Source organism: Pelmatolapia mariae, linkage group LG2 (assembly GCF_036321145.2).
Source record: "Pelmatolapia mariae isolate MD_Pm_ZW linkage group LG2, Pm_UMD_F_2, whole genome shotgun sequence".
Classification (NCBI taxonomy): Eukaryota; Metazoa; Chordata; class Actinopteri; order Cichliformes; family Cichlidae; genus Pelmatolapia; species Pelmatolapia mariae.
The window spans coordinates 2,361,207-2,387,363 of NC_086228.1; the positions used below are offsets into that span (position 1 = coordinate 2,361,207).

The window sequence follows — 26,157 nt, forward strand, 5'->3', positions numbered from 1 at the left end:
GCAAAACAATGATTTCTCGTGTCCGGAACAAGCGCCAGTCCCCCCGGGAGCACAAACATGGAGGAGCCAAAGGGAGCAACTGGTCCGAAACTGAGAGACGAGTTGCATCAGCGCACAGAGGGAGTAACCTCCATGTTCTTGAACGCAACACAGACCCAGCCTCCCCTCATGTGGGTCAAGGTCCCGCTGTCCCACACGCCCCCTTTCAGCTAGTTACGATGCTGAGGATCAAAACCTTGAAGGAGGAGATGAGACGGGTTATGAAACATCCTTGTGTGACTTAGTTTCGCCCTGTCTGGATGTCATTACGGCTGTTCCAGCCTTCATGTGCTCTTATTTGTTGACAGGCTGCAGAGGTGGAGCTGCACGGTCCCGCTGTGTGCAGCGTGTGCGCGCAGGAACAGGCTTCTCTGGCCTTGAAAACTTTTATCAGGAGGAAAAAGACACAACTGCAGATCCAAGCCCTGAAGTGCAGACTAAACACACGTTTGGGTAAGTGACTTTTAAGGGGTGATCATCTTAAGCTAACCCGCCAGCTTACATGCATGTCAGAGTAACTGATCACATCTGTTATCCGTTATCTGATTCTGGGTTTTTTTTTTCTCTTATAGGATTGGACACTTTAGGGGGAGTTGGCACAGAATCTCTCAAAGCCCTCCAATGCCCCTCTCTGGATCTGAGAGGAACTACTTGGCAAAGATATGCAGGTCACAGCAACCTGGGTTTCCTTAGCAACCGCTAAGGAACGTGGAGTTGCCCTGGCAACAGATGAAATGAGGGGTTACCCTGACAAAAAAGCTACAGGAACTCATTTAGGAGACCTCGCTGTCCTTTTTCAGACAGATAGCTGCAGACATGACAGCTGCGGTATTAATGGAGCGAGGGACAGTGGCGTAAGTGCAGTCGAACATATTCTTGCCTCTTTATTTTCAAACACAGGCTAAACCCACCCACTTGCACTGCTCGGCAGCAGCTGTGTTTACATTCACACCCCTAAATAACACAAATGTCCAGCCTTTGTTTTGAGTGTAATAGTGGTGGTGGGGGGGGGGAAAGTGCACGCTAACAGGGTTAGTACAAAACAGCAGTTTATTTTCTTCTCATTGTATTAAACACACAACACCATTCAAAGCAAATGAGTCTGGCCTTTTTTTTCCTCCAGTTTTGGTGGTTACTGAAACACTGTAAACATTAAAACAACACTGTGTTGTATTTCACTTTTAAACCTATTCGATTTTATCTTGGCACAAAAAAACAGAAAATACACAACAGACAGCCGTGGCAGCAGGCATGCACTGCAAAAGAAACGAGAAAATACAGTAAAATATCTAAGGCAATAACCAATAGCAACATGGGCAACATTATTCAGACAAGTTCAAATTTTCTGCATTATTACAATTACAATTGTCAGGTGCTAATAAACTACCATGGAAGTCGTACATTACATATAAACACATCCAAAGCACTGGAAAAACTACAAAATAACATTACTAGATGCTCAACCAAATCTTGACAGGTTACGAGCAAGTTACTAAGACAGTTTGTTAAACTGGGGGGACTGCGTGGAAACTGGAAACACAGACCTGTCAGACCAGTCATGTGGACTGTACACGGCTGATTCGAGGTCAGTGTCTTGAACCGGTTGTCTTTATACTCCTCTGAAGCTAAAGGTGGGAGTCTACTCATCTGGCTTCCTCTTGGGCTTCTTTGGGTTGCGGGAGCGGCTTTTAGCCTTACATAATGGACAGATGGGAGCGTTACGATGAATCTGCTGGTGGCAGGACAGGCAAGCCTGGAGAAAGGTGGAGGTGGTTAGTGCGAGAACTTAATTTGAGGACTTTCTTGTGTTGTACAGATAAGAAGCACCACAGGTTTCATGCAGCCACGTAATCCATCGGCTAGTGTCTGTTGACTGAAGCACCGCTAAAGAAAAACATGAGTGAAACTCATCAACTTGTACAGAAATAGCCACAAGCAATGAAAAGTGGGCAGGTCACAAATTAAACTTATCTCAAATGCAACTGCACTGATTACTAATGAGTGCAAAGGATGCAGGCGATTAAAATATGACAGGGTGCTAAACAGATTAGAGGGTTATCTATGTGACCAGATCTTTAAATGTCAAAAGTCCAGAGTCTGATATAAACAACGAGGAAGAGGAGCAATGCACAGAAATCAGCTTGGTGAACTGATTTATGTGCATGTAAACAGATACATCGTTTTAAATGCTAAAGCATCATCATATGACAGTCGTGGTTTCTAAATTTAACCTGGCAATTTTTTCCAATACCTGTTCACTCACAAAACTGTTTAAGCAGCGTCTGACAAAGCTTAGCCTTCACTTATACACTGATCAGACATAACTGACCGCTGACAGGTGAAGTGAATCGCACTGATTATCTCTTCATCATGACACCTGTTAGTGGGTGGGCTATATTACGGAACAAGAGAACATTTTGTCCTCAAAGCTGATTTCAGAAGCAGGAAAAATGGGCAAGTGTAAGGATTTGAGAGAGTTTGACAAAAGGCCAAACTGATGGCTAAACGACTGGGTCAGAGTTTAAAAAACTGCAGCTCTTGTGGGATGTTCCCAGTCTGGAGTGGTCAGTATCTATCAAAAGTCCAAGGAAGGAACAGTGGTGAACCACTGACAGGGTCATAGACAGTCAAGGATCACTGATGCACGTGAGGAGTGAAGGCTGGCTTGTGTAGTCCGATCCAAGAGACGAGGTCCCGTAGCTCAAACTGCTGAAAAAGTTAACGCTGGTTCTGACAGAAAGGTGTCAGAATACACAGAGCATCACAGTTTGTTGTTTATGGGGCTGCAGACCAATCAGGCTGCCCATGCTGACCCATGTCCACCACCGAAGGACCCAAGATTGGCATCAGAACTGGACCACGGAGTAATGGAAGACGGTGGCCTGGTCTGATGAATCAGGTGTGTGTGCGTTACTTACCCAAGGAATACCTGACACTAGGATGCCCTATGGGAGGAAGGCAAGCCAGCAGAAGCAGCACAATGCTTTGGATATTGTTCTGCCGGGTTAGGTCCTGCCTTTCATTCAGATGCTACTTTGACCTGTACCACCTACCACTGTTGCAGACCATTAACGCGTTCTGCCACAAAGCAGAAATAGTTTAGGAATGCTTTGAGAAGCACAACAACGAGTTTGAGGTGTTGACTTGGCCTCTGATACATGGAGATCCCACCTCTCAACTTACAGGGGTGAAAGTATCTGTTGCTAACTTGGTGCCAGATACCACAGCACACCTTCAGGGGTCTAGTGGAGTGTCTGCAGCTCAGAGCTGTTTTGGCAGTAAAAGGGGGACCAACCCAATATTAGACAGGTGGTGAGAATGTTATGCCTGATTGGTGTATAAATAGCTGAAGTTTATGTCAGTTAAATTCACAGTGCTTTGGCATCATTATCTGTGTGTAGATAATACCTTCATAGGTGGAGGTTGCTGTCTGAAGGTGGCCGTCTGACGGGCGTCTTGCTTCCTGGACACCTGAAGCTGCTGTGCTGCGGCTGCGGCAGCAGCAAGGGATTCTGGGATGGCAGGCTCATGCGTCTCCTTCTGCCACTCTGCCTTCTGCTTCTCAAAGTAACTGTTCAAAAGGAAAAGCGAAACCTGGCTAGCAGTGAGTCCTATTTAATGCTTATGAATCATGTTCCAGTTGAGATTACCCCATCTACACCGTGCACCACGAGACGAGGGGCGGCAAAAACTGAACAAAAGGAAGACTTAAATTGAACATTATAGTGAAGCTCACACATTCTCTTTTTATGCACAACTTTGAGCAAAAGCACAGTCGCTGTGAGACTGTCTGCATGCATACAAACGTGTGTGTGTGTGTGTGGGCAGGGGAGGGCTGGGAAAGAAATGTGGCCTTGGACTTTATGCTTGACTGGCTCGTTTTCAAAAAAAAAAAGAAAAAAAAGAAGTGATATCCTATTTCATTACGCTCTGATTTTTCTCAAAATAAGTCTGCGACAGAGCAGAACTTTGAGCATTCACAAACCAAACTCGATGATCCACCAATGCTCCGAACAATAAAAATCATTTGCAAGCGACACATTAACACACACATCGATTCATGCGCTAAAAGTTTATGTGCCATTTTTGTTTTCATACAAGTTAATACCTCAGTGTGAGGTTTTCTTGCTATTATGGAGGTGTAGCGTGCTCATTTTTGTGCTGAGACATCACTCTCATGCGGTCTCTTTAAAAAAAATATCCAGCAGCACCCCACAGGCCTGTGAGGTGTGATTTAATTTTCTCAGAAACCGCTCCAACACAACTTGTGATACGATTACAGTGGCTACTATTACTACTAAGTACCGTTACTCAACGAAACTCGAGCAAATGGTGCTTCAAACGTCTCCTCCGACATCTCATAAATCTTTCTCTCACTGTGGTGACTTGTGTGTATGAAAAGCACTTCAGAACAACAGCGGTATAAGCCAGAACTTGCATTTACCAAGTACTAAAGTTGGTATTCAAGTATCTCACACATTCAGGATGAACATGAAGGAGCACGCCACAAAGAAAAAAGGAAGATTACCACCTGGCCAAAAATGAATTAATCAGCTAAGCTTCCACATAGCACGCGGCCAAATTAAGAATCCAAACTGCCAACAATGTCAGCCTGCTGAATTTCCCCAACAGCAAATATATTGACACCCTTCTCTCTTTTTTTTTTTTTCCCCCAATGTGCTTTCAAGTTAGAAAGTTTTTCCTTGCATAGGGAGGTATGTCACACCAGATCATCATCAGTCTGGTAGAATCATTAGTGAAAATACACAAGTGTGATATCTCCACTGAGGACTGCTTTTCTACAGCCATGCTAGCACAGACCTGAAAAAAACAACATGAGCCTTTTCAGTATTAATTCAATCACTTTAAAATATTAGCACCCATACAGCAAAAGGAGGATAGAATAAACGAAACCAAAGCTGTGGAATACTTCACTTCCTAGCCCAAAAGTGGGATCCACTGCACTATTAGGACCATTAACTATGATTTCCTCCACATCGTAAAATGTACAATCACCTACTGTTGATGGATGTCAGCCTGCAGTTTGTGCTGCTGGGAGTCTACTTATCAGCCCCCCACCCTGCCAAGATGTACCTCTGGTGTTGTGGATAACAGGAACTTTTTGAAGCAAGAAATTTCTGTCAGCATCTGAAACTGGAATCTAGACAAGTGGAATTATTTTATATTAGACTTAAATTTCTAAACAGGCTAACAAATCTGTTGATCACAAGAATACCTATCTGATGTTTAAACACCTAAGTGTTCAAAGGTTCCTGCTAAGACAAGAAAATTTCCCAGAGACTCTAAAAGTGTGTGAAAAAAAAAGTAAATACTGGTCTTTAGAGTTTTTATGCCAGTTTCTAATAACCCCCTATTTTAGGTGCCAGCTTCTAATAGCACATATTTTCCCAGTTACTCTTTATATAGTCATGCTGATTCTGTTGAGGTGATTTAACTTGCCAGTCTTTACAAATAATTGCAGTTGTTCCTCTGTTGCCATCCAAATACAGTCTAGGGATGTCACCAAAAGTGATACTTACAACAACTTTCAAAAGTGGAAAGTCTGAAAATGTCCTGGAACTTGTTTTTTTGTTTTTTCCTTCCCCAATTCCATATGTGCTGTAGGTAGCACAGGCCTAAGTGTTTTAATCTAGCTGTACAAGCTAAAGAAGAAGGAGGCAGACACGCCCAGGCATAGGAATACACGTAGAAGATGTGTTGCAATGGCTCCACCCAGACTTACTGAAAAGAAAGGCAGAGCGGGGTACAAAGATATTTTGCGGAACTGTTAACTGAGTTCCCAAAATGCAATATGTAAAAAATGTTACTGTTACTTCTTTACTGTAATTCGAGAACCAAGAGAGGAATACTTCCAATTTAGCGAAGCACCTAAAAGCCTGTAACTAAGTTTGATTCACATGAACATCCAAAGCATGACTATACCTCATATTACCATTTTGTTTGAGACAGCTGGCACAATTGCTGTGGCATCCACTATTTTCGTAGACTATAATGTTGGCAATGGCTTATGTTAAATGTGTGGCACTTGTAGGTTGCTTTGCTTTCACTCCTCTTTCCAGTTCATCCCAAACCAGCTCGATGGGGTTTAAGGCGAGAGACTGTGCTGGCCACTCCATGTTTTCAAGCTTACCACCTTATCCTTGTTTCCTAAGGTGGTCCTGGCATAGCTTGCACTTATGTTTTGGATTATTTTCCTGCTGTACAATGAACTCCTCAACAACTAGGCGCATTCCAGAGGCTACCGCACGGCGCCGCAGAATGCTGTGGAAGCCGTTTTCAGGGTGTGCCTCTCACTCTCTCACGCTGTACAAGTCACCAGCAAAACAGCCACAAAACATTATGCTTCCTCCTCCATGTTTGAAAGCTGATGTCACACACTGTGGAACCATCCTTTTGCTTAAATCCTCAGTGATGAACTGAATATTTAAAATTTTTATTCATCGGTCCATAACACCTTCTTCCAGTCTTCAGTAGTCTATTGGTGATGTTTCATGGCTCAGACAAGCCTCTTTTTCTTATTCTGATGTCTTAGCTTTCTGATGGCTTTCATGCTGCAAATCGACTTGTAAAACCTGCAACATGAAGTCTTCTCTTCACAGATGAAACTGAGATGTGCCTACAACTGCTATTAGGCTGTGTTTGAAGCTGTGGTCCTGTGAGCCGCCTAGCAAACAAGCTGTTGACTCTCAAAAACCTGTCTTCTGATTCCGTTGTGGCTTCCTGTCATCGTTTCCCCCAGTTTCTCAGTGCCTTTTGATGGTGAAGGAAACCGTACTCGCTGACACCTTGACTTTCTTCGCAATTTCTCTGTAGGAAAAACTTACACTTTCAAATGTTTTGATGGTCTGTCTCTCTTCCATTGGTAATTGCCTTTTTCTCACCATTGTTATAGCAACACACTACTTTCTGCAGTACAATACTGTTCAAATAATGCTCACGCAGGTACGACACCACAGTGTGTTCCAACACTACTTTTATGGAGACATATGGGGTTGTAAGTAATCAAGAAAATTTGGGACACCTGTAGGAATCGGTAGCACTAACTTTGAAAGCTCGATCAACCTCCATTGCTGCAGAACAGCTATAAATTGTTAACCCATCTCTTGTTCCTTGAAAAAAAAAAAAAAACCTTTTTGGATAGCTGAAATATACATTGTTTTCAGTTTTGGATAACCTTACTTTAAAAAAAATAACTTCAGTTAGTTCATCACTTACCTCTGTACCATTTTTTTTTTTAAATGTGGTGTTCTAAGACTTTTGACCGGCAGTGTACCTAAACTAAACTTAGTATAAACCAAATACTCCAAATATTAAAAACACTAGGGGATCCAACACACCAGAGATGGCCACGAGACCACACAATGAAGCAGTATTCCAGGAAATCATCTGCCTCGCCACTGGAGCATGCCAAATTTCTGCTCTTAAAAGAATTTTCTCCTTCTTTTTCGCACCTGTGTTTTAGCACTGTCAAGTCTTCCTTTAAGGACCTGCTCCACCATATTGATGAGAGGGAAAGGCAGCTGCCATTCTCTGTAGATATTTATCCAATCCAGTGGTCTTTCATCTCAGCAGTTTTCTCCAATGACTTAACTACTGCGTGATGGCACTAAATAAGCCAAGTCACAGAAGTCACAGGAAAGCTATTACTCTGCCAATTATAGCCACATAAGTCACTGACTGTACTAAGTTCACCATGTTTGGGGCAAACTACATTTTCATTTTCGTGATCAGGCAGATTCTCTCATGAACATTACATTACAACTGTTGAAATACTATACTGTTTGCTCAAACGATAACGTCTTGGACTTTAATAACTATGTAATCACTTGAATAGACTTTGAGCCTGATGCTTAGATAACGCTGTTTGCGATCCAAAGCCAGAAGTAAATCTTCCTTTCTGTAACTACTGCAATCTCTGTTTTAATTACAGCAAAAGTAGCGCAATAAGGCAACAAGAACAATAAACGTTTTTAAAGGCTAACTATTTTATGTCTCATCCTGGTGTCATTTTCTTTTTAAGTACTGACAGCGAAATGTTTCTAATCTTAGAAATTTAGGAGTATGTGTTTTTAGATCTCTTTATTGACATTCCCTACCCTTATCTAAATACAGTGAGATGCACTGGACTGATCCCTCTGTGTGAATTAATTCATCCCAATATACAAGTCCTCTAGTCCTCTATAATTGTGCAGAAACCAAATTGGTGTCTGTCCTTTGGTTGTGTGTGAATATTTTTATGTGCCACATTTGCCAAAAAAATAAAAAATAACAACATGCCTTTGCACAAACCACTTTCCATTAGTCCTGGATAATGCAATAATAAATTTCAAGTATGAATTCCGCTGTTGCTTCATCCCTCTGACACAGTGTCTCTGAAACAGATCCTGTCATCGGGGTCATTAATTACAAGTTGGGGCCTGTTGAGAAAAAAAAACCTGCTGCTTGGTTGTGTTTCATAATTAACGTTGAACACCTGTGTATCATTATTACCTGAAGCAATAGACTCTATTAGATTTGAACTGGAGTGTTTTTGTTTCTTTTTTACCAAATGGAAAAAAAATTATTTTTAAAGTGCATCCATTTGAAATTCAATGATTACACGAGGTGTTCCACAAGGTTCCACTCTTGGACCCTTTTTTTTTTTTTGCATATGCAAAAATAAAGTTAGCTACTAATTATGATTCTGGTTAACTTTGGGCATTGCAAGTAATGAAATTTAAATGTGTAAATATTTACGGTAAAATGACTACAGGGTTTCTATTAGACCTGATGGCTATGATAAGGGAGTTAAGGTTTAGTGAGTGTCGTTAGCCAGATCCATGTGCACCTCTGAATACAGGAAAAGAGAGTCAAAGAGAGACACCAAGGAATTTGCTTATTCAATCTCTGAAGAGGTTGTGCTTTCCCAGCATACTCATCTGTAGTGTTAATCCACCAGCTGCAATCCAGTGTCAATTACCCAAAGGTAAACAGGTAGCACTTCCACAAAACATAATGTCAGTGTGTTAACATCACCAAAACACATCAGCTATACTGAGATTTGTCACCTTTTTCTTGAAGTTTTATTCAAATGCTACTTGTTCAGATTTGGATACTTGAGACTGGAAACATCTGGTCATTTATTTCCCACATTTAGCATAAAAAATGGTGTACGTATATAGAGTACTGTGCAAAAGTCTTGTTTTGTCCCTTATTTTTTTTATATTTTGGGGGGAAATGGGAAATAAGTGTAGCAATTTAATGAAACATGCAAGCATACACTGAAATACAGCATAAAAGGCAAAACGATTTTTTACCACTTTAACTAGCTATAAAGTCAATATATTGTATGACCATCTTTACTTTTCAATAGAGCCTGAAATCACTTCCTTGAAATTTCTTTAAGTAATACTTCTCCCGGTTTCTTGAAAGACATTTCAAAGCTCTTCTTTGGTTGTTGGCTGCCTTTTGTGCCTTGTTTTTGGATCAACACAAGGCATACAAGGCATCAATCAAAAGGGCCAAATGCACTTTCCATTCATCGGTTTCCTCAGTTCTTTTTAAGGACACACTGCACACCATGCTCAAATATGCCAAATTATTGGCTAATATTTAGGAATTGGTTTGTCGGTACAAAAATCCTATTTTATGCCTGTCAAACTCTGGTAACAATGGTATTTTTGTAGATTCAACTAAAAGAATCGGTTTCTACTAACAAAGTGCCTGAACATACCATTTTAAATTGATTATGTGTAGACACAGCACTGGTTTATCTGCTTGGGTTAGGTGTCTTTTTTTTATACTTGAATGATTCCGTGTTCAGTGGCTTAACTAAAAAATAAACAACAGTCCTCTGAAAATGGTCAGATAAGGCTGGGCTGTATGACCACAATTCAAAAATCACAAGTCACAAGGAGTCACATGACAACAAATGCAGTGCTAAGTTTTTAAGAGGACAGTACGTGACAACATGTTGTGGGAAGTATTGACAGAATTTGAGAAAATAAATACATTTGAAAAATTACCAACATGGACAAGATTACATCCATGGCAGCTTTGATTAATTTTCAATCAGTTGTCCAGCCCTATGGTCAGGTACAAGGACTAGAATGCAGTCAGTATCCAAAGAATAAGTTTGAAAGACCTTCTGAAAACCTGGAGAACTATTGTTCAATACCACTTTACAAAAACTACAAGAAAGTCTGGTTGTTTCAAAGGACTACTAAACTAAACTAAACTAAAGAAACAAGAGGTCACTCAAGTCTTCTGTACAGTACTGTTACAGCAGGAAATCATATTTAATGTTGTTTACGTACAGCAATGAATGATGCAGCCTACCTCTAAGTGGACATAAGTTGATGGGTATTAGCTGAACAACTAAAACAATATTAAGTCATAACATTTTCACTGAATTTGTATTTGATTTTTCAAACTGCTGTATTTTTTTCTACCTAAGACACACTGTAGATCATATTGTCTTTTAACAGCACTGCATTCTTTGTTATCGTTTCCATCCTGTAGCATCTAGACAGCAATATCTCAAGATGGCAATAAACAAACTCAACAGCTACTACTGAACAAGTAGTAGTATGCGCTATTAATCCTTGGTGTTGACAAGAAAATTTGATGAGATTTACTGCATTAATATTATGACGTTAGATGCAGTGTGTGTGTGTGTGTGTGTGTGTGTGTGTGTGTGTGTGTGTTTACTGACTCCAAGGAGAGCTTCTCCTCTTCTTCATTCAAGTTAGGGAGTCTGTGTAGACCTAAAGTCATCCTCAGGGCATCAACGTGCTCCTTCAGTGGTTTGTACTCATCATGCAGGCGCCGAGTTGTTTCAAGCAGTTTATTGAGGTCATTCTCCGATTGCTTGATGGTGCTCTCCATCTAAAAGCACAAGGGCTGATTTTTGAGAAATGCACATGTAATATGCTCAGCCCAAACTATCTATAGTTAGATCTAAACATTGGAATCTTTCATCCTGCTCCATAACAGCAGCAGACACTGCAGTGACTAGAAGTTGTTGTGAAATCACATGAAAGTTCAACAGTGATTTAGTGGCACTTACTAGAGAACAGCACCCACTCACCACATTGATATCTGCATGGATGAGGCGCAGCTCCTCCACATGGGCCATTTTTTCTTGAAGCAGGAGATCCATTTCTTGTTTGTACTCTTTCAAATGTTTCTCCTCAGACTCCAGAGCCTCAAACTCAATCTTCAGACGAGACTTGATCTTCTGCATCTGGATAGTCTTATTCCTGCATGCAGTGGGACAAGGAAAAAGACATGAGCGCCAGGTTGTCTCACTCACTCACTCCTATGCAACGGTGCAAAAGACTTTAAGACTTTAAACATAAAAGCAAATACAAACACAATGCCATCTGCTTTGCGGTGTTGAATTTGTGCATATTTCTAAGCTCTAACGGGACTAATGTTATGATCTATTTAAGTGAGCCTGCACTGTAATTAATTCATACATAATTACCAAAGCGTTATAGCAAGAGGCACACTACTTTACACTACACTACATTACACTGACAGCCTGCTAAGCTAAGGAGCTAGCTGGCAGACAGTAACAATTAGCAACGCACATCTGGCACCTTGTTGTCACACATATGGAATGTGGATGCACATGGTTCAAATATGCGGTTTAATAACAACTTGCTTATATGTGTCATATTCAGCCCGCCTGCCACTTCAGTCAAAAACAAGTTAACACAGAGCTACACCAGCTCAAACCTGTTTAAAGAGAGGACACAGAGCAGGTCGGCTAATATTAGCTAGCTCAGTAACAAAAGCGAAGCCAAAGGGGCTTTTACCTTGGCGGCTAATGTTAGCTAACATAGCGTATACTTAGTACGTGTCAAACATTCAGGGAACCTTTAATTGTATCCGGCATCTGAGTTTTACCGTATCTCCAGGATGTTCTCCAGTTTGCACATTATTTCTTGTTCGTCTGCCATCGTTCACCAGTCACTAGTCGTTCAGCTGGCCAACTCAGTTACCCGCGAGGCCAGGGTGGTCTCCTTGTTGATAAAAACACAATAGCCGACGCGAGCGCGCACACGAGCACGCGTCCGTACTGTAAAACGGTGGCTACGTAAGGACAAGTGGAACCGCGAGCCCCCTGCTCCAAGAAACCTGCGAGACACTCGAGTACAAACTGTCCACTTTCTCTGTCTAAACTATATAAAAGCTATTTAAGGAAACTCACTCCACACGGTCATATATATATATATATATATATATATATATATATATATATATATATATATAGAGAGAGAGAGAGAGAGAGAGAGAGAGAGAGAGAGAGAGAGAGAGATAGATTTATATATAAGACTGTGTTAATGCTTTGTGCAACAGATCACGTTTCCTTAAGTTGTAACCTTTCACTGAGGCTCATGTTCAGATGGATTTGATGTACTCATCAGAGTCTTATTCAGCTAAATCATCATGCAGTCATTGTTCACCACCTGTTATAAATATGGCTGTGCCTCAAGTTTCCAGCTTACAAAGTAGCACTGGCCATGGGAAATATGGCATCAGATCTAAGCGAAAATGCCAAAGTCTAAAGTGCTATTTCCAAGCATTAATTTGCAGTACTGAATCCATAGCATGCACAGTTTTTTTCTTTGCAAGTAAGACTTAAGTAGTTTAAATTAATAGTTTAAATTAAGATAGTAATTTCTGAGAACTTGTTCATGAAATTAAGAATTTGGCTCTTGTACTTCCCAAGCACTCCCGCTGGGTTGATGCTTGTTAGGCTCCATGAAAGTGTGATGGGGTTGATGTCAGGTGACTGTGGAAGAAAAGCGCACAAAAGACAGCACTCTCTAGTCTTCTTTCAAGTAGTTCTTGCACAGCTCGGAAGTGTGTTTGGGCTTATTACTGTGCTGCAGTATGAATCCTTCTCTACAAAGGTGCAAGCCAGAAGGTGGAGCATGTCCCTAAATAACTGAGTGCTACTTTTTGGTCAGACTGTTGCTGATTCAGTGCAGGTGTCAAACTCCATGTTGCTCATGGTTTCCCTTTGAAATTTTCTGCTGGAAACTGGCAGGACAACCAAATTTACCTTAGCCAAGGAGGTTGTGGGATTAGTTTGAGCTGCCTGTTCTAATTTGGGAGCAGGTTAAATCAAAAAGTTATGGAAATAAGGGGAAAAAATGGGAAACATTATCATGATGTTTTCAAGAAATACCACAAACTAATCCAGATCGAGATATCCTTTTGGATCTGGGAGACTCAACTCATGTTATGAAGGAAATTTTCAGTCTTGGAGGAGGTATGCAGTCCCAGACTTCTCTTGTTATACCACGAGAACAATGGCTGGAAACGCATTTCCTTTAACAAGGCTCTGATGAGTACACTCTGATGAATCCACCTGAGTGTAATCTGAACACTGCTTCAGCAAAAGGGATGCAAATCAGTGACTTCTGACAACGTGCACAAGGGGGTTAGAGGGGTCAGTGCCATAGAATTGCTTAAAAACACACTGCTGGTGTGTAAATACTGCAGAAACATTACTTTTTCACTTCACAAGTTTAGATGTTTCTAACTCTTCAAACTTTCTGTACTTGGTTGTGTGTTTGTAAAGCTGAGAAAAATGTACTTTTGACAATTTAGGATCTTAGAGTCTATGAGATGCATAAACAAGGAATATTTAATATAACTTTTTTGGGGGGGGGGGGGGCTTATTGCAGTTTACTTCCAGGTGAAGTAAAAAACAAACACTCTTCCCTTTTTAAACTGTATGCCATAACAACATATGCGTTGAACAATTCTGAGAGGATTAATAGATTAGAGGAATGCACTGCCGCACTGATACTGAGAAATAATGGCCTGTGGAGTTACTGATGATTTGTATCCATCTACAGACAGGTTTGGCAGACGCACATCATGCCTCATTGAGATACTGCGAGTGATACAAGGTCAAAACCTCAATGATTCATGAAAAAAAGCGTAGACAGTGGGTGAAGGCTGCCACTTTAAAACCTGTGGGCCAGGGCTGCCACTGGATTAACTAAATGAAAAGTACTTGGGAATAATACAATGGCCCATTCTCATTCAGTATAATCCTTGCAGGTATTGCAAGCAGTTTCATATGACTCGGCAGCAAAAAGGCAACTACAAGCACCTCTCTGAAGAAGTGTTTTGGCTATAGGTTAAAACAGAATACAAATGTCAACTGTAAGTAATCTGACTTTTATTCTCTCTATCTGTATTTATATTATACTGTGCTACATAAGTGGTTTAAATATAGCAATTGGACCTCGTCTGTAAAAGCTACAAGAGGTATTTTTAGTGCAGCTCTTATCAAGCTGTGGTATTAAAAAGGTGTTTCTGATTATTTGCATTTGTGTTCCTGCATGTATCGAAGCTTATTGTTTCAGTTTTTTCTCTATACAAACAAAGCAGTAGCAAAGTTGAGCTTTCTTTCATGTGTAGCCTATTTGCTGAAACAGTGTGTTCGGCGAGACTATCAGCTGTGCGACATTGTTATTGTTTCTGTCGTAATTAAATCAGGTTCTAATGGAAGCATGCTTAATAAAGCTTTAAAAGGCTTTACAGGGAATAGAGCAAACAATTTTCCCCCCGCGTTGGTGTTTTTTGTTTTTTGGCTATTTTACAAGTCAGTCTATACCAGGGATGTCAAACTTACATTTTAGATTGTAGGTCACATACACCCCACTTTGATTGGCCTGGAAGAGTGAAACTCCCCTTTCTGTTGGTCTAAACAAGTTTAACTACACATTTAATCTCTGAGTTATCTTTGTTTGCTACATGATAAAGAAACGCTGCTGTAGTAAGTGAAAGAAATTTGTCAGCACGGCTCTTTGTGCTTAAATTGTGAGAAATACATGTGCAAAATTACAGAAAAGCATCTAGCAGCTCATTGGCTGGACTGTGCTGTAATTATAAAGCAGAAAACTTTTGTTAAGTCACAGAAAATGTTCTTTTTACTGTCGACAAATTTGGAAAATTAGATAGTGAAAAGTAGATAGTGAAAAAACTGTTGTTTAACTACTTTAGTGTAGGTGTCTTTATCAGCACTTCTTCACATTTTCCAAAGTCAGCTAGTGGACCAGAGTGGAATCTTTATTGGCCCCCAAACTACATGTTTGACACCCCTGGTCTATACCAACAATTGCAAAAAATATGTGCTGTATATATGGTGTCGCTGCTTTGACCCGTCATTATAATTACTACTAATGCATCATGGAAAAACCCAGCATGTTGCAAGTTAAATCTAAAATACACTGTGGGCTTCATTTTTTGATTGTAGTCCCCACCAACCTCTTGCGATTGGATGCTCCTGGTTGAACAGAAGAATGTAAGGAACACTCTTTTTTTTTTTTTTTGCTGTAAAAGAACCAAGAAATTTAGCATTTTTTTAACGAACAATGTTAGTACAGATTTTGTAGTGCTCTTTTTTTTCACCCAGTTGCTCTCCATGCTCCTTGATGCTTCTTCAGTGACGCAGATGAATGCACAGCAGGGAGCATTTCCCCCCTGTATCTCAGTAAGAGTGTTTTTCTCTGGCAGATAAATGTCCGAGTTACAACCATGGATGCAGAGCTGGAGTTTGCCATCCTGCCCAGCACAACTGGCAAACAGCTTTTCGACCAGGTATGCCGTGCAAGCACAGTCAAAGACATCATCTGACTTGCAAAAGCACGACTTTGATTGTGTTCCTTCATGTATTTAGATAGTGAAGACGATCGGGCTGAGGGAGACGTGGTTCTTTGGGCTTCAGTATAAGGACAGCAAAGGCTTCTCCACCTGGCTCAAGCTGAACAAGAGGGTGAACAAGAGTTGTAATTTTTTTCCACTGTGTCATATTGTGAGGCTAATTATTAGCTACTTATTCATCCCTCTGCTTGTAAAAATAAATAAATCAGGTGACTGCTCAAGATGTGAAGCGGGACAACCCTTTGTTGATCAAGTTCAGGGCCAAGTTTTACCCCGAGGACGTCGCCGAAGAGCTGATCCAAGAGGCAACTCAGCGGCTCTTTTTTCTGCAGGTTGGAGATGAGCACATTTACAAAAACCCCGGCCTTTGAAAGGAATGTTATGTAAATTTGCACCAAAAATTGCAATGATGAGCATTCCTAGTCATTCTAATTCATGTGGAACCATTTGTTTTTTCCATTAAGACGACTCACACCTGTCAGTTTATTGCAAATGGCATATTTACTGAAACATAAGAAATATTTGCATTTAGATAAAAAAAAACAAAAACAATAGGAATAATACAAATTTCAGTAAAAAGGAACAGCAGGTTTTGCATTGTTTCCATAAGAGAGTGCTTGCCTTGGAAAGTGCACTAGTTAAAGACAAGAATACGCAGAATTTCTCTCCGTGTATTAACACATTAATACTGCCATCCTTGTCGTACTATGAAATGGGTTATTCGTGAGTTTTTGTTCTCTATTTTAGGTAAAGGAAAGCATCCTAAATGATGATATATACTGTCCACCTGAAACTGCGGTGCTTTTGGCCTCATACGCTGTTCAGGTCAAGCTCGGAGACTACAGGGACGATTATCACGTACCGGGATATCTCGCAAAAGAGAAGCTGCTGCCACAGAGGTAGTACATCCTGTGAATATTAGCATTAGCCAGAGTTCACCTTAATTTCGAGTTTCTGCGACCTTAACTCTACTGACTGAACCAGGGTTTTGGAGCAGCACAAGCTGAACAAGAGTCAGTGGGAGGAAAGAATCCAGGTGTGGCATAAAGAGCATAAAGGGATACTCAGGTACTACAGTTTTACTGCAAAAAAACAGAACAAAACAAAAAGTTTGAATACACTTTTTTGCACACTGGTGTTTTGTTCATTATTATACTGTTCTTCCACACAGAGAAGATGCAATGTTAGAGTACCTGAAGATAGCACAGGATCTGGAGATGTATGGGGTCAACTATTTCAACATCAAGAACAAGAAAGGCTCAGAGCTGTGGTTAGGGGTGGACGCACTGGGGCTAAACATCTATGACAAAAAGGACAAGTGAGTCATAATTCATGAATGCCTCTGAGATATTTACTTACGTCACAGTCTGTTAATCTTTCTGTTCGCTGGTCCAACACAACCACTGGCATTCATGGTGGCCAGACGACTTTGCTTTTCTTTATTCTAGAGACACCATTTTTAAAAAAAATTTGAATGAAATGAACTACTTTTTGTCCATTTTTCTATCCATATAATCAAGTGCCTGAAAAAGGCTCTACCATGTATTTTGGTTCTTGTTTGATTATCAAATTCTATCATGCTAATATGTTAAAGTGATTGTGAAGATATTTGCATGCTGATGTTAGTGCTAAAGTCACAGAGCTCCTATCAGCAGGCAATCAGTTTCTGTCTGTTTTGTATTTTCGACATGCTAACATCTGTTACATTTCCTGTACACCACAGTATGATGAAAAACCATACACCATTTTTTTTTTGCAGGCTGACTCCAAAGATTGGCTTTCCCTGGAGTGAGATCAGAAATATTTCCTTCAACGACAAGAAATTTGTCATCAAGCCCATCGACAGGAAAGCTCCGGTATGCGAAACGATATCATTAACAGTGGCGACATCGCCTAACTCACTTCATAGATGCTCATGGACGGCATTAAATAGTCTTTAATTGTGTACCGGTGAGGGTACATAATATGTTAGTATTCAAACATAGGCTTTTTTCATGATAATTCGCTGTGACTGTAAACAGGAGGTGTGAGCGAATCCCATATTTTTATCACTGCCAAAATAAAAAATTTGCAAACGCATAAATTACAGCAAGTAGTGTAATGAGCTTCTGCTTGATCTCATTTACAAACATGAGTTTAGACCCTCAGTCCAATTTGCCTTCTGACTGCATGCAGAGACTTGGAAAGTGCCCAAGAGTTTAGAAAAACTAATGCTTTCCTCAAAAACAAAACTATCCTTTTTGAATATTTAAACCCATCCTTGATGGTAAAATGGATTTGATGTGCTACGGGCCTATCACAAACCAATCCTTGGACATTCACCGGTTGCTGCGTTCTGTTTGGTATAGGACTTTGTTTTCTATGTACCTCGTCTTCGCATCAACAAACGCATCCTGGCATTGTGCATGGGGAATCATGACCTGTACATGCGCAGACGTAAGCCCGACACCATCGAGGTGCAGCAGATGAAGGCCCAAGCTCGTGAGGAGAAGAACAAGCGACAAATGGAGAGGTAAGAAAGTGGTGGTGGTGATGGTGGTGGTGATGGTGGTGGTGGTGGGGGGCCGGGGAGTGAATAATGAAAGTTTATTTTTACAGTTTACAGTGTGTTCTCTCTGCTTTAAGAAAGGACTGTCAGGAGATGATGTTTTTTTTCTTTGGATGTGTATTTATGCACAATTCTCCTGTCAGGGCTCTGCTTGAGAGTGAGAAAAAAAAGCGAGAAAATGCTGAGAAGGAAACAGAGAAGATTGCTCGGGAGACCATGGAGCTGATGGAGAGATTGAGACAGATTGAGGAACAGACAAAGCGAGCTCAAGATGGTCTGACAACTTTCTGAATGCAAATATTTCTTAACTTTGGTTTTATTTTTCTGTTAAAAAAACAAAACATTGAAGCACGGCTGTGCAAATTTAAACATTTTATATTTCATGATTGTAAAGCTTAAACGGGCATGTTTGGGTGTGCTGGGACGGATGTGTGTTGGATGCGTCTGTGCGCACGTGCACGTTTGTTTCAGAGCTGGAGGAGCAAACTCGTAGGGCGCTTGAGTTAGAGAAGGAAAGAAAAATTGCTCTGGAGGAGGCTGAGCGCCTGGACAAAGACCGCAGAGCTGCAGTACAGGCTAAAGCAGCCCTGCTGCACCACTCTGAGAACCAGATCAAAAATCAGGAAAACCTGGTACAACTGCACACAGCAGCCTTTCATTCATTTTCAGTCAAATTCACAGAATCATATATTGACAAACCTGTATACTGATTCAATCCGTGAAGCTAGGAAATAGATTGTTTTATAAAATCAGATTTTTAATTTCAATTTCAGTTAAATGCAAAGTGCATGCAAGCATACGTTTTCTCCTACACGTTGCACTAAAAGAGCACAACGACCTAATACCAGGAGGGCTCTTAACTCTCTGTCCATTCCTAACCATTGTTGTATAGGCCACTGAGCTGGCAGACCTTTCTTCTAAGATCTCTCAGCTGGAAGATGCCAAGAAGAAAAAGGACGAAGAGGCGAAAAGATGGCAGAAAAGGGTGAGGGTAAATCAAAGAATTATGAGAGAAATCAAGGAGGGCTTCAAGCTTAGACACATATCTGTCAACAGACCTGAGTACAAAAGACAAATGCAATGTTACCCATGCCACTGTGTTATCATATACAGTATCTCGATTTATTTCTCTATCTATCTATAAATGCTATACTGCAAATACTATAATATAATTGCATGAAACACAGAAACATGAAACAGACAAACCATATACTGTACATCATCATAGTTCTTGATTTATTCTGCTAAGGTCTGACTTCTTTGATCACCTAAGAACTTTTTATACTAGCTGTGAGTCCACATGGTCTACTATCACATAGCACCCATGCCTTAATACTAAAAACTATGTTGCTATATTTATAACATAAATGATTTACAGTATAAATGATTTATAGTTTATACCGTTTAGAAATCATTTATACTAGATGTGTAGGTATTAGTTTATTTATGGATTTAATGTTGCAAAAACAACAACATAGATGTTAAATAGTCAAAGTGTTTTGTGCTTGATGAAGGAATCTGAAGCATTAACAATTATCAATCATTACCCCCTATATATCATTAATAAAAATAATCATAAATGTCAAGCAAAATAATAAATAGATGTCATGGTCAGTTATTTCAGTGATTGTACATCCATAAGGCCTTTTTTAAGAGTGGGACTCCCATGTTAGTGATATTATAATAGTGAATAATTACATCAATTATTCAGTTACTTTTAATGTAACATCCAACCCCAGCACTTCAGTACGAGTCATGTCTGTTAACAGGCAGTGATGGTAGAAGCTGATTTGGAGCGAACAAAAGAAGAGCTGAAGACTAAACTCATGGGTGTCCACATCCAGGATTCGGTCCATTCTAACATCCTCGACCACGACGAGACGGATGAGAGCAGCGCAGAAGCGAGCGCTGAGCTGACTTCTCCGGGGATGGTCCGAGATCGCAGCGAGGAGGAAAGAGTCACAGAGGCCCAGAAGAACCAGAGACTACAGAAAAACCTAAAGGTGAGGTCAGCTGAACACAGTCAAATGTCTGTCTAGTAACACATCACCTAGTCTGGTCAGAGGTCCTATTCAGCTACAGGTTAGCAGTCATGGATTGTTTAAGAGAGCGGACAAATTATTCACAAAATACCCTCGATTTTTTCTTGTTGTTGTTGTTTTTAATTGAAAAGCTTTAGGTTCTCTGAATAATATTCTGTAAATTAGAAACCACTCAAGCTGAATGCTGAGACTAATGTGACAATGAGTAAATGGCCAGTTCCTGCAAAATGAGTCTGGATTAAAATGAGCCCATTCTACCAATGTGGGAACAATTCACACAAACACACACGTGCAATCAATTCTAATACCTTTTGCATTAATTAGTAAATCCAAATGTTACAGTTTTTCTTGTTGACACAACAGGATTTGAAGTCTTTCAAAGCTCTTTGTCTTCTGCACAACCTAAAGCATTTCTCATTCTTTGTTACCGTTTGCAAATTTTAGCACATTTAAGTAAAAGACTCAGCGTAATTGTTTACAGGGTGAAAAACTGTCGGTTGTATAAATCTTTGTGATCGAAATAGATTATGTACTTTTTCTCAGTTTAATGTCTTTGCTCTCACATATGCTGGTATTATGTAATGGTGTATGTACAAGGTGTTAGACATCACATTCAGAGCATTCCTACTGAACAGTCAAAATCTGCCCCAAAGTAAACATATTTACAGAGCATATGCACAACAGAGAGCATGGTCGCAATGTGGGAGCATGCACGGCCTGCTCAGATGAAGATTTTAGGAGGGAAACAGATTGCCCAAAGAAAAGGAAGAGGAGTAAAAGGGTGTGACAGTGAAGAAAGGGGAAGACAGCAGCGCATGTGAAGACGCAGAGACATGCAGGTGGCCATCCTCCTGTTAGACTGCATGTGAGCAGTTATTACAGTTTAGTAGTTTTTAATTAGTTTTTATAATTTCATTTTGACATTCTGGTTTAGTTCAGTTTTCTTTCAGTTAGTTTCCACAGGGGGTTTCAGGTTAGTTTTTACAGGTTGAAAATGTTTAGTTTTAGCCTTGATGGATGCTCAATCATCCAGGTAAGTAAATCCCAAAAGGTTGATTCTGAATAGTATAGAATAGAATAGAATAGAATAGAATAGAATAGAATGTCTTTATTGTCATTGTCACAGGTACAATGAAAGTGGTCTCCGATCGGTGCATCATCCATAAAATTAAAATTAAATAAAAACAATAAAGATAAAAATAAAAAAACTTAAAGTGCTAATAAGAATAATATACCTTCACTAACAGTTTGAACAAACAATTCCCGTTCATTCACACACACATACCTCACTCAGTGCATAAACCATATAAGCTGCATAATGACCATTATTTTGTAGCATCATTAAGACATGTTATTGCAGTTGGGTAAAAGCTGTGTTTGAGCCTGTCTGTCCTTATATTGATTGCTCTGTACCGTCTGCCAGAGGGCAACAGTTCAAACAGGGAGTGGCCATAGTGAGTAGTGAGTAGTATCTCTTGTAATGTTCTTGGCTTTTTTAAGACAGTGGGTGCTGTGCAGGTCTTCCAGCGTGGGGAGAGGGCAGCCAGTGATCCTTTGGGCGGTGTTAATGACCCTCCGGAGTCCTCTCCTCTGAGCCACTGTGCAGCTAGTGTACCAGATGCATATGCAGTAGGTTAGTATGCTTTTGATGGAGGCTCTGTAGAAGGACACCAGCAGTCTCTGTGTGATGTTATTCCTCCTGGGAATTCCCAGGAAGTGCGGTCTCTGTTGGGCCTTTTTCAGCAGCTCATAGGTGTTCACACTCCTGGAAGGGTTCTCCTCTATATTAACTCCCAAGAAGTGAAAGTCTGCCACCCTCTCCCCACAGTACCCATTAATGATTAGTGGTGTTCATCTGGACATAGTGTTTTCAGTGGGACAAACATTTCGTCACTCATGCAAGTGACTTATTCAGTCTCAGCTGACTGCTGACTTATAACCAGTACATTTGAACAATGAGTGACCAGCCCACTGAATGAACAATGGGCTGTGAGGTCAGGTCCTTGATTATTAATATGCAAATTATCATGACCATTGATCAGCAACCACTGATCAAAAACCATGAGATCCATTCACAGAGAGTTGGGGAATGGCTCCAATCACAGCATTGTTCAATGGTGAAACATGTACCCTTAGGCCCCCTCCTCGGTTCAGAGATGGTCTTTCCCTTTTCACATAAATGGCCTCCTTGACTCCGCGCTCAAACCAGTGTTCCTCCCTGTCCAAGATGTGTACGCTCAGAGTGTCCACTGGCCTGCGGGTGTAAATAGACTGTGGAGTCCTGACCTAATGAGATAGCTCTTCTGTGTTGTGCCATCCGCTTCGCCAGATGCTGTTTGGTTACCCCGATGTATAAATCCTGGCAATCCTCCTGGCACTTAACAGCGTACACTATATTACTCTGTTTGTGTCGGGGGACCCGATCCTTGGGCTGGAACAGTTTTTGGCGAAGTAGGTTTTGGGGTTTAAAAGCCACGGTAACGCTGTTTTTAGAAAAAATGCGTCTCAGCCGTTTCGATACTCCTGACACATACAGGAGCATTAAGGGTGTTCACTTTTGGCAGCTTATGATCAATGATCAATCGGCTTTGATCTGATGTTGTTTATCAATGGACATGACAGTTTGCATATTAATAATCAAGGAACTGACCTCATTGTTCATTCACTCGGTGCTAGTTTCAGTCATTGTGCAAATGTACTGTTTATAAGGCTGGAGAAACCTGCAGTCAGCTAAACTGAAGAAGTCACTTGGACGAGTGATGAAACATTTCTCCCACTGAAAACGCTACGTCCAGATGAACAGAATCAACCTTTCGGGATGTTTAGGTTTAGTTTAGTTTGAATTAGTTTCAGTGTTACTTTTAGCTTTTGTAGTTATTATTTTATAAAAGCATGTGGCAGAGGCAAGATATAGCAATAAAATCATACATTTTTGAAAGCAGCTGACTCTCAGGCTTGTAAAAATCCAAAGTCTCAGTAAACATGTCCATGAAAGCCTCATGAGAAAACCAGTGATAACAGTTTTTTTAACAAAACAACAAATGCTAAATGTAAGAATATTTTCTCTGTATTTTTTATTTTATTTTAGTTAATTTTACAAGTTTTACAAAATAACTTCCATTAGTTTTTATTTTCATTCTAACTCCCCTTAAATATTTTTCACATCTAGTTTTAGTTTCTACTTAACCAACTATAACCTTGCAATGGACAGCTTTAGACGTGAGGTCACTGGGACTCTGTGACCGAAACAAGCGGCTGTAGTGTTGCACAGAGTGTGCCGATTATTATTTATTTGCTTTTTAGTCTTAATAGTTTAAATGTTTTTGTTCTGTCTGCTTTTTTTGCACATTTTATTTTGTTTTTTATGTTTTTTCTTTACTGCATTGCAATATGTTGAGTGGCCATTGCATTGTGTGCCTCCAAAATAAACACTTTGTTCCTCTCATTATATGCAAAGTGCTCCTTTGCTTTACAAAACAGAATGTAAAATCATATGCATCTCAAACCATCAGTATTTCCTTTGATACACAGCGCTCAATGTCAGTGTAGAAAACAGAGAGAAAACAGAGAAAACACCATCAATCGTACAACTCCTGGCGATAGTGGGAAGGAAAAACTCCCTTTTAAGAGGAAGAAATCTCCAGCAGAACCAGGCTCTGGGAGGGGCGGGGCCATCTGCAGCTTCAAGTTGGTGGTTAGGGGTAGGGGACAACACAAAGACAAGATGTGGAAGAGAGCCAGAGGTGAATAATAACTAATGATTAAACACAGAGTGGTGTGAAAGCACACAGAGAGTTAAAAAAGGTGAGTGAAGAAAAAACACTCATTGCATCATGGGAACTCCCCAGAGCCTAGACCTATGGCAGCATAACTAAGCGAGGATTCATGGCCACCCGATCCAGCTCCAACTGTAAACTTTGTCAAAAAACAAATTCTAATCTGTCATTAAATTATCGGTGTTACATACTTTGTAATAAGTGGCTGAGTTACATTTTTAGAGATCATTTATTTGACATTTAACAGTGGGGCCACACCTCAAACCGTCCCTTTCCAGTTGTGAATGCATACCTGTCCTCCGCAGCCATTTTTTTCTCGTTTCCATGTTCCACCTTCCCTGCCAGTTTCTCTCTTAGTCATGCTTTTCGATAGATATCAAGCCAATCCTCAGTGAGCCTCATCCTCTAGTGTAGATTGTTGTTCTTCACCTATCCGTCATGTTCATTTTAAATAACCATTGCCATCTCGTTTGGGGTTGTGAACTCTTACCTACCTGATAACCAGCTGATTGTTCTTTCCTACAGTCTGAAAATCGCAGCTTTAGTTCCTGCTGTCCTGTTGTGCTGTCACAAACATTTAAACTAGTTTGTTAAATCTTCTGTACATTTTGTTGACACATTCGTATGGAGGTTTTGACTCTGCTGTAAAGACGGGCCACATAATTACTGCCACAAATTGTGTTTCACCAGAGCTAAGTGCACTTTACATAATTAAACATTGGTGGGTTGGTACATTATCATTCTTTTGTTTTTATTCAAGTTGCAAATCCCGTCTGTGCCCCTATCTCACAGACGTGACGAGAATTGATGCTGCATAGACAACACAACACAAAAATAGACTTTATAACTGGGCACAATGGAGTGTTTTTTAGATGGGATTGAGGGGGAGTCTAGGGGAGTGGGGTAAGGCTTGTGAATAGTCTTCTACTTTCAGGTAAGAGGATTTTATTCACTTTGTGTTTGTGTTATTTTTTTTCCCAGTTCCTGAGCACCGAACTGGCTCGAGCTGTAGACGAGAGCAAAAAGACCCCCAATGACCTGATCCACGCTGAGAATGTGAGGGCGGGCCGTGACAAATACAAGACCCTGCGTCAGATTCGTCAGGGCAACACTAAACAACGCATCGATGAGTTTGAGTCCATGTGAGCGGGAGTGCTGTTGGCCGGCTCAGCCTGCAGGAGGGATTAAGTTCGGATGAGCTGGACACACACAGAGATTTTAGAAGTGTAGGGGAACATTATCACGTTAATTGTAAATTAAACTTAAGAATGACAGTTTGAACCCGAAAACAAATTATATTATAGACAATGTTGACGATTTCTTTAGTAAGCAAGTCAGTGAGAATGTAGCAGCTGTTCTTCTAGATGCATTTTTAATTTTGCACACACCCACATTCCCACTTCTCATTTATGAACAGGTTTGCTGTTGCCCTTATCAGTCTGATTACATCCTACTGCACCAATATGTCCTATTGAAAACCTTATTAATCTTGATTAATTGAAGCAGTGACATTTAAGGCAAATGTTTTTATTCCAGCAAAATGTGAAATCATCTTTTCTTTATCTTGGAAATAGAAGTAAAAAATAAAATAGAGAGAGACACAACTGATGTGGGTTGGGTGCATTATTTTCCATATGAGCAATATTGGGTGTCTAATGAGTAAATCTGCTGCCGGTTATCAGTTTTAAATGCATGTTTGTGTAATATAATGTAATATAGGCGAAGTTAACTTGCCACTGTGGTGCAGGGATGTGGCTGAGGGGGGCTTAAATTCAACCGGCCCTGTCAATGAAAACATGGGTAGAAATGAACCTTTTTGGTATAAATGCACCTTTGTAAGCATATTTATAAAAAACTTTATTTGATGATTTATTTGATGATTTTGATTTTTTATGAGAAATTTGAACAAATTGCTGTAAAAATAAAAATCTTACAACATAATTTTACAGTATTTCAAAAAATACAGTAATATTCTGTAAACAGCAATGCATTCTGGGAGCTTGGATAAAGTCTATACTGTAAAATTCCATATTTACAGATGCATTGTGGGATTTAAAAT

At 40.2% G+C, this 26,157-nt stretch overlaps 2 protein-coding genes across 6 annotated transcripts; one reads left to right on the forward strand and one right to left on the reverse strand.

The window, feature by feature from the left end:
* Positions 1-1,075: 1,075 nt before the first annotated feature.
* On the reverse strand, positions 1,076-12,118 carry zc4h2 (zinc finger, C4H2 domain containing). 2 transcript variants are annotated; one of them, XR_010095305.1, is made up of 6 exons: positions 11,953-12,118; positions 11,129-11,300; positions 10,754-10,926; positions 3,448-3,610; positions 1,584-1,792; positions 1,076-1,295 (listed from the first exon to the last, which is right to left on the reverse strand). XR_010095305.1 is itself a non-coding variant. In XM_063490007.1 (5 exons), exons 1-5 carry the CDS (start codon positions 12,003-12,005, stop codon positions 1,679-1,681), a joined length of 675 nt encoding a protein of 224 aa, XP_063346077.1. In that variant the 5' UTR covers positions 12,006-12,118; the 3' UTR covers positions 1,076-1,678. The 2 variants fall into 2 exon arrangements, 1 of the variants encoding a protein (XP_063346077.1); XM_063490007.1 differs by having other exon boundaries at positions 1,076-1,792.
* Positions 12,119-14,122: 2,004 nt separating this feature from the next.
* Positions 14,123-25,702, forward strand: LOC134639038 (moesin). Of its 4 annotated transcripts, none has more exons than XM_063490054.1 (15): positions 14,123-14,229; positions 15,326-15,373; positions 15,586-15,669; positions 15,749-15,844; positions 15,942-16,064; positions 16,480-16,631; positions 16,717-16,800; positions 16,904-17,050; positions 17,492-17,588; positions 18,081-18,244; positions 18,424-18,554; positions 18,752-18,912; positions 19,173-19,265; positions 20,050-20,283; positions 25,080-25,702. In XM_063490054.1, the coding sequence occupies exons 1-15, from the start codon at positions 14,221-14,223 to the stop codon at positions 25,242-25,244; spliced, it is 1,788 nt and encodes a 595-aa protein (XP_063346124.1). In that variant the 5' UTR covers positions 14,123-14,220; the 3' UTR covers positions 25,245-25,702. The 4 variants fall into 4 exon arrangements, with proteins under 4 accessions (XP_063346124.1, XP_063346139.1, XP_063346133.1 ...); XM_063490069.1 differs by having other exon boundaries at positions 20,125-20,283; XM_063490063.1 differs by lacking the exon at positions 15,326-15,373.
* Positions 25,703-26,157: the final 455 nt, after the last annotated feature.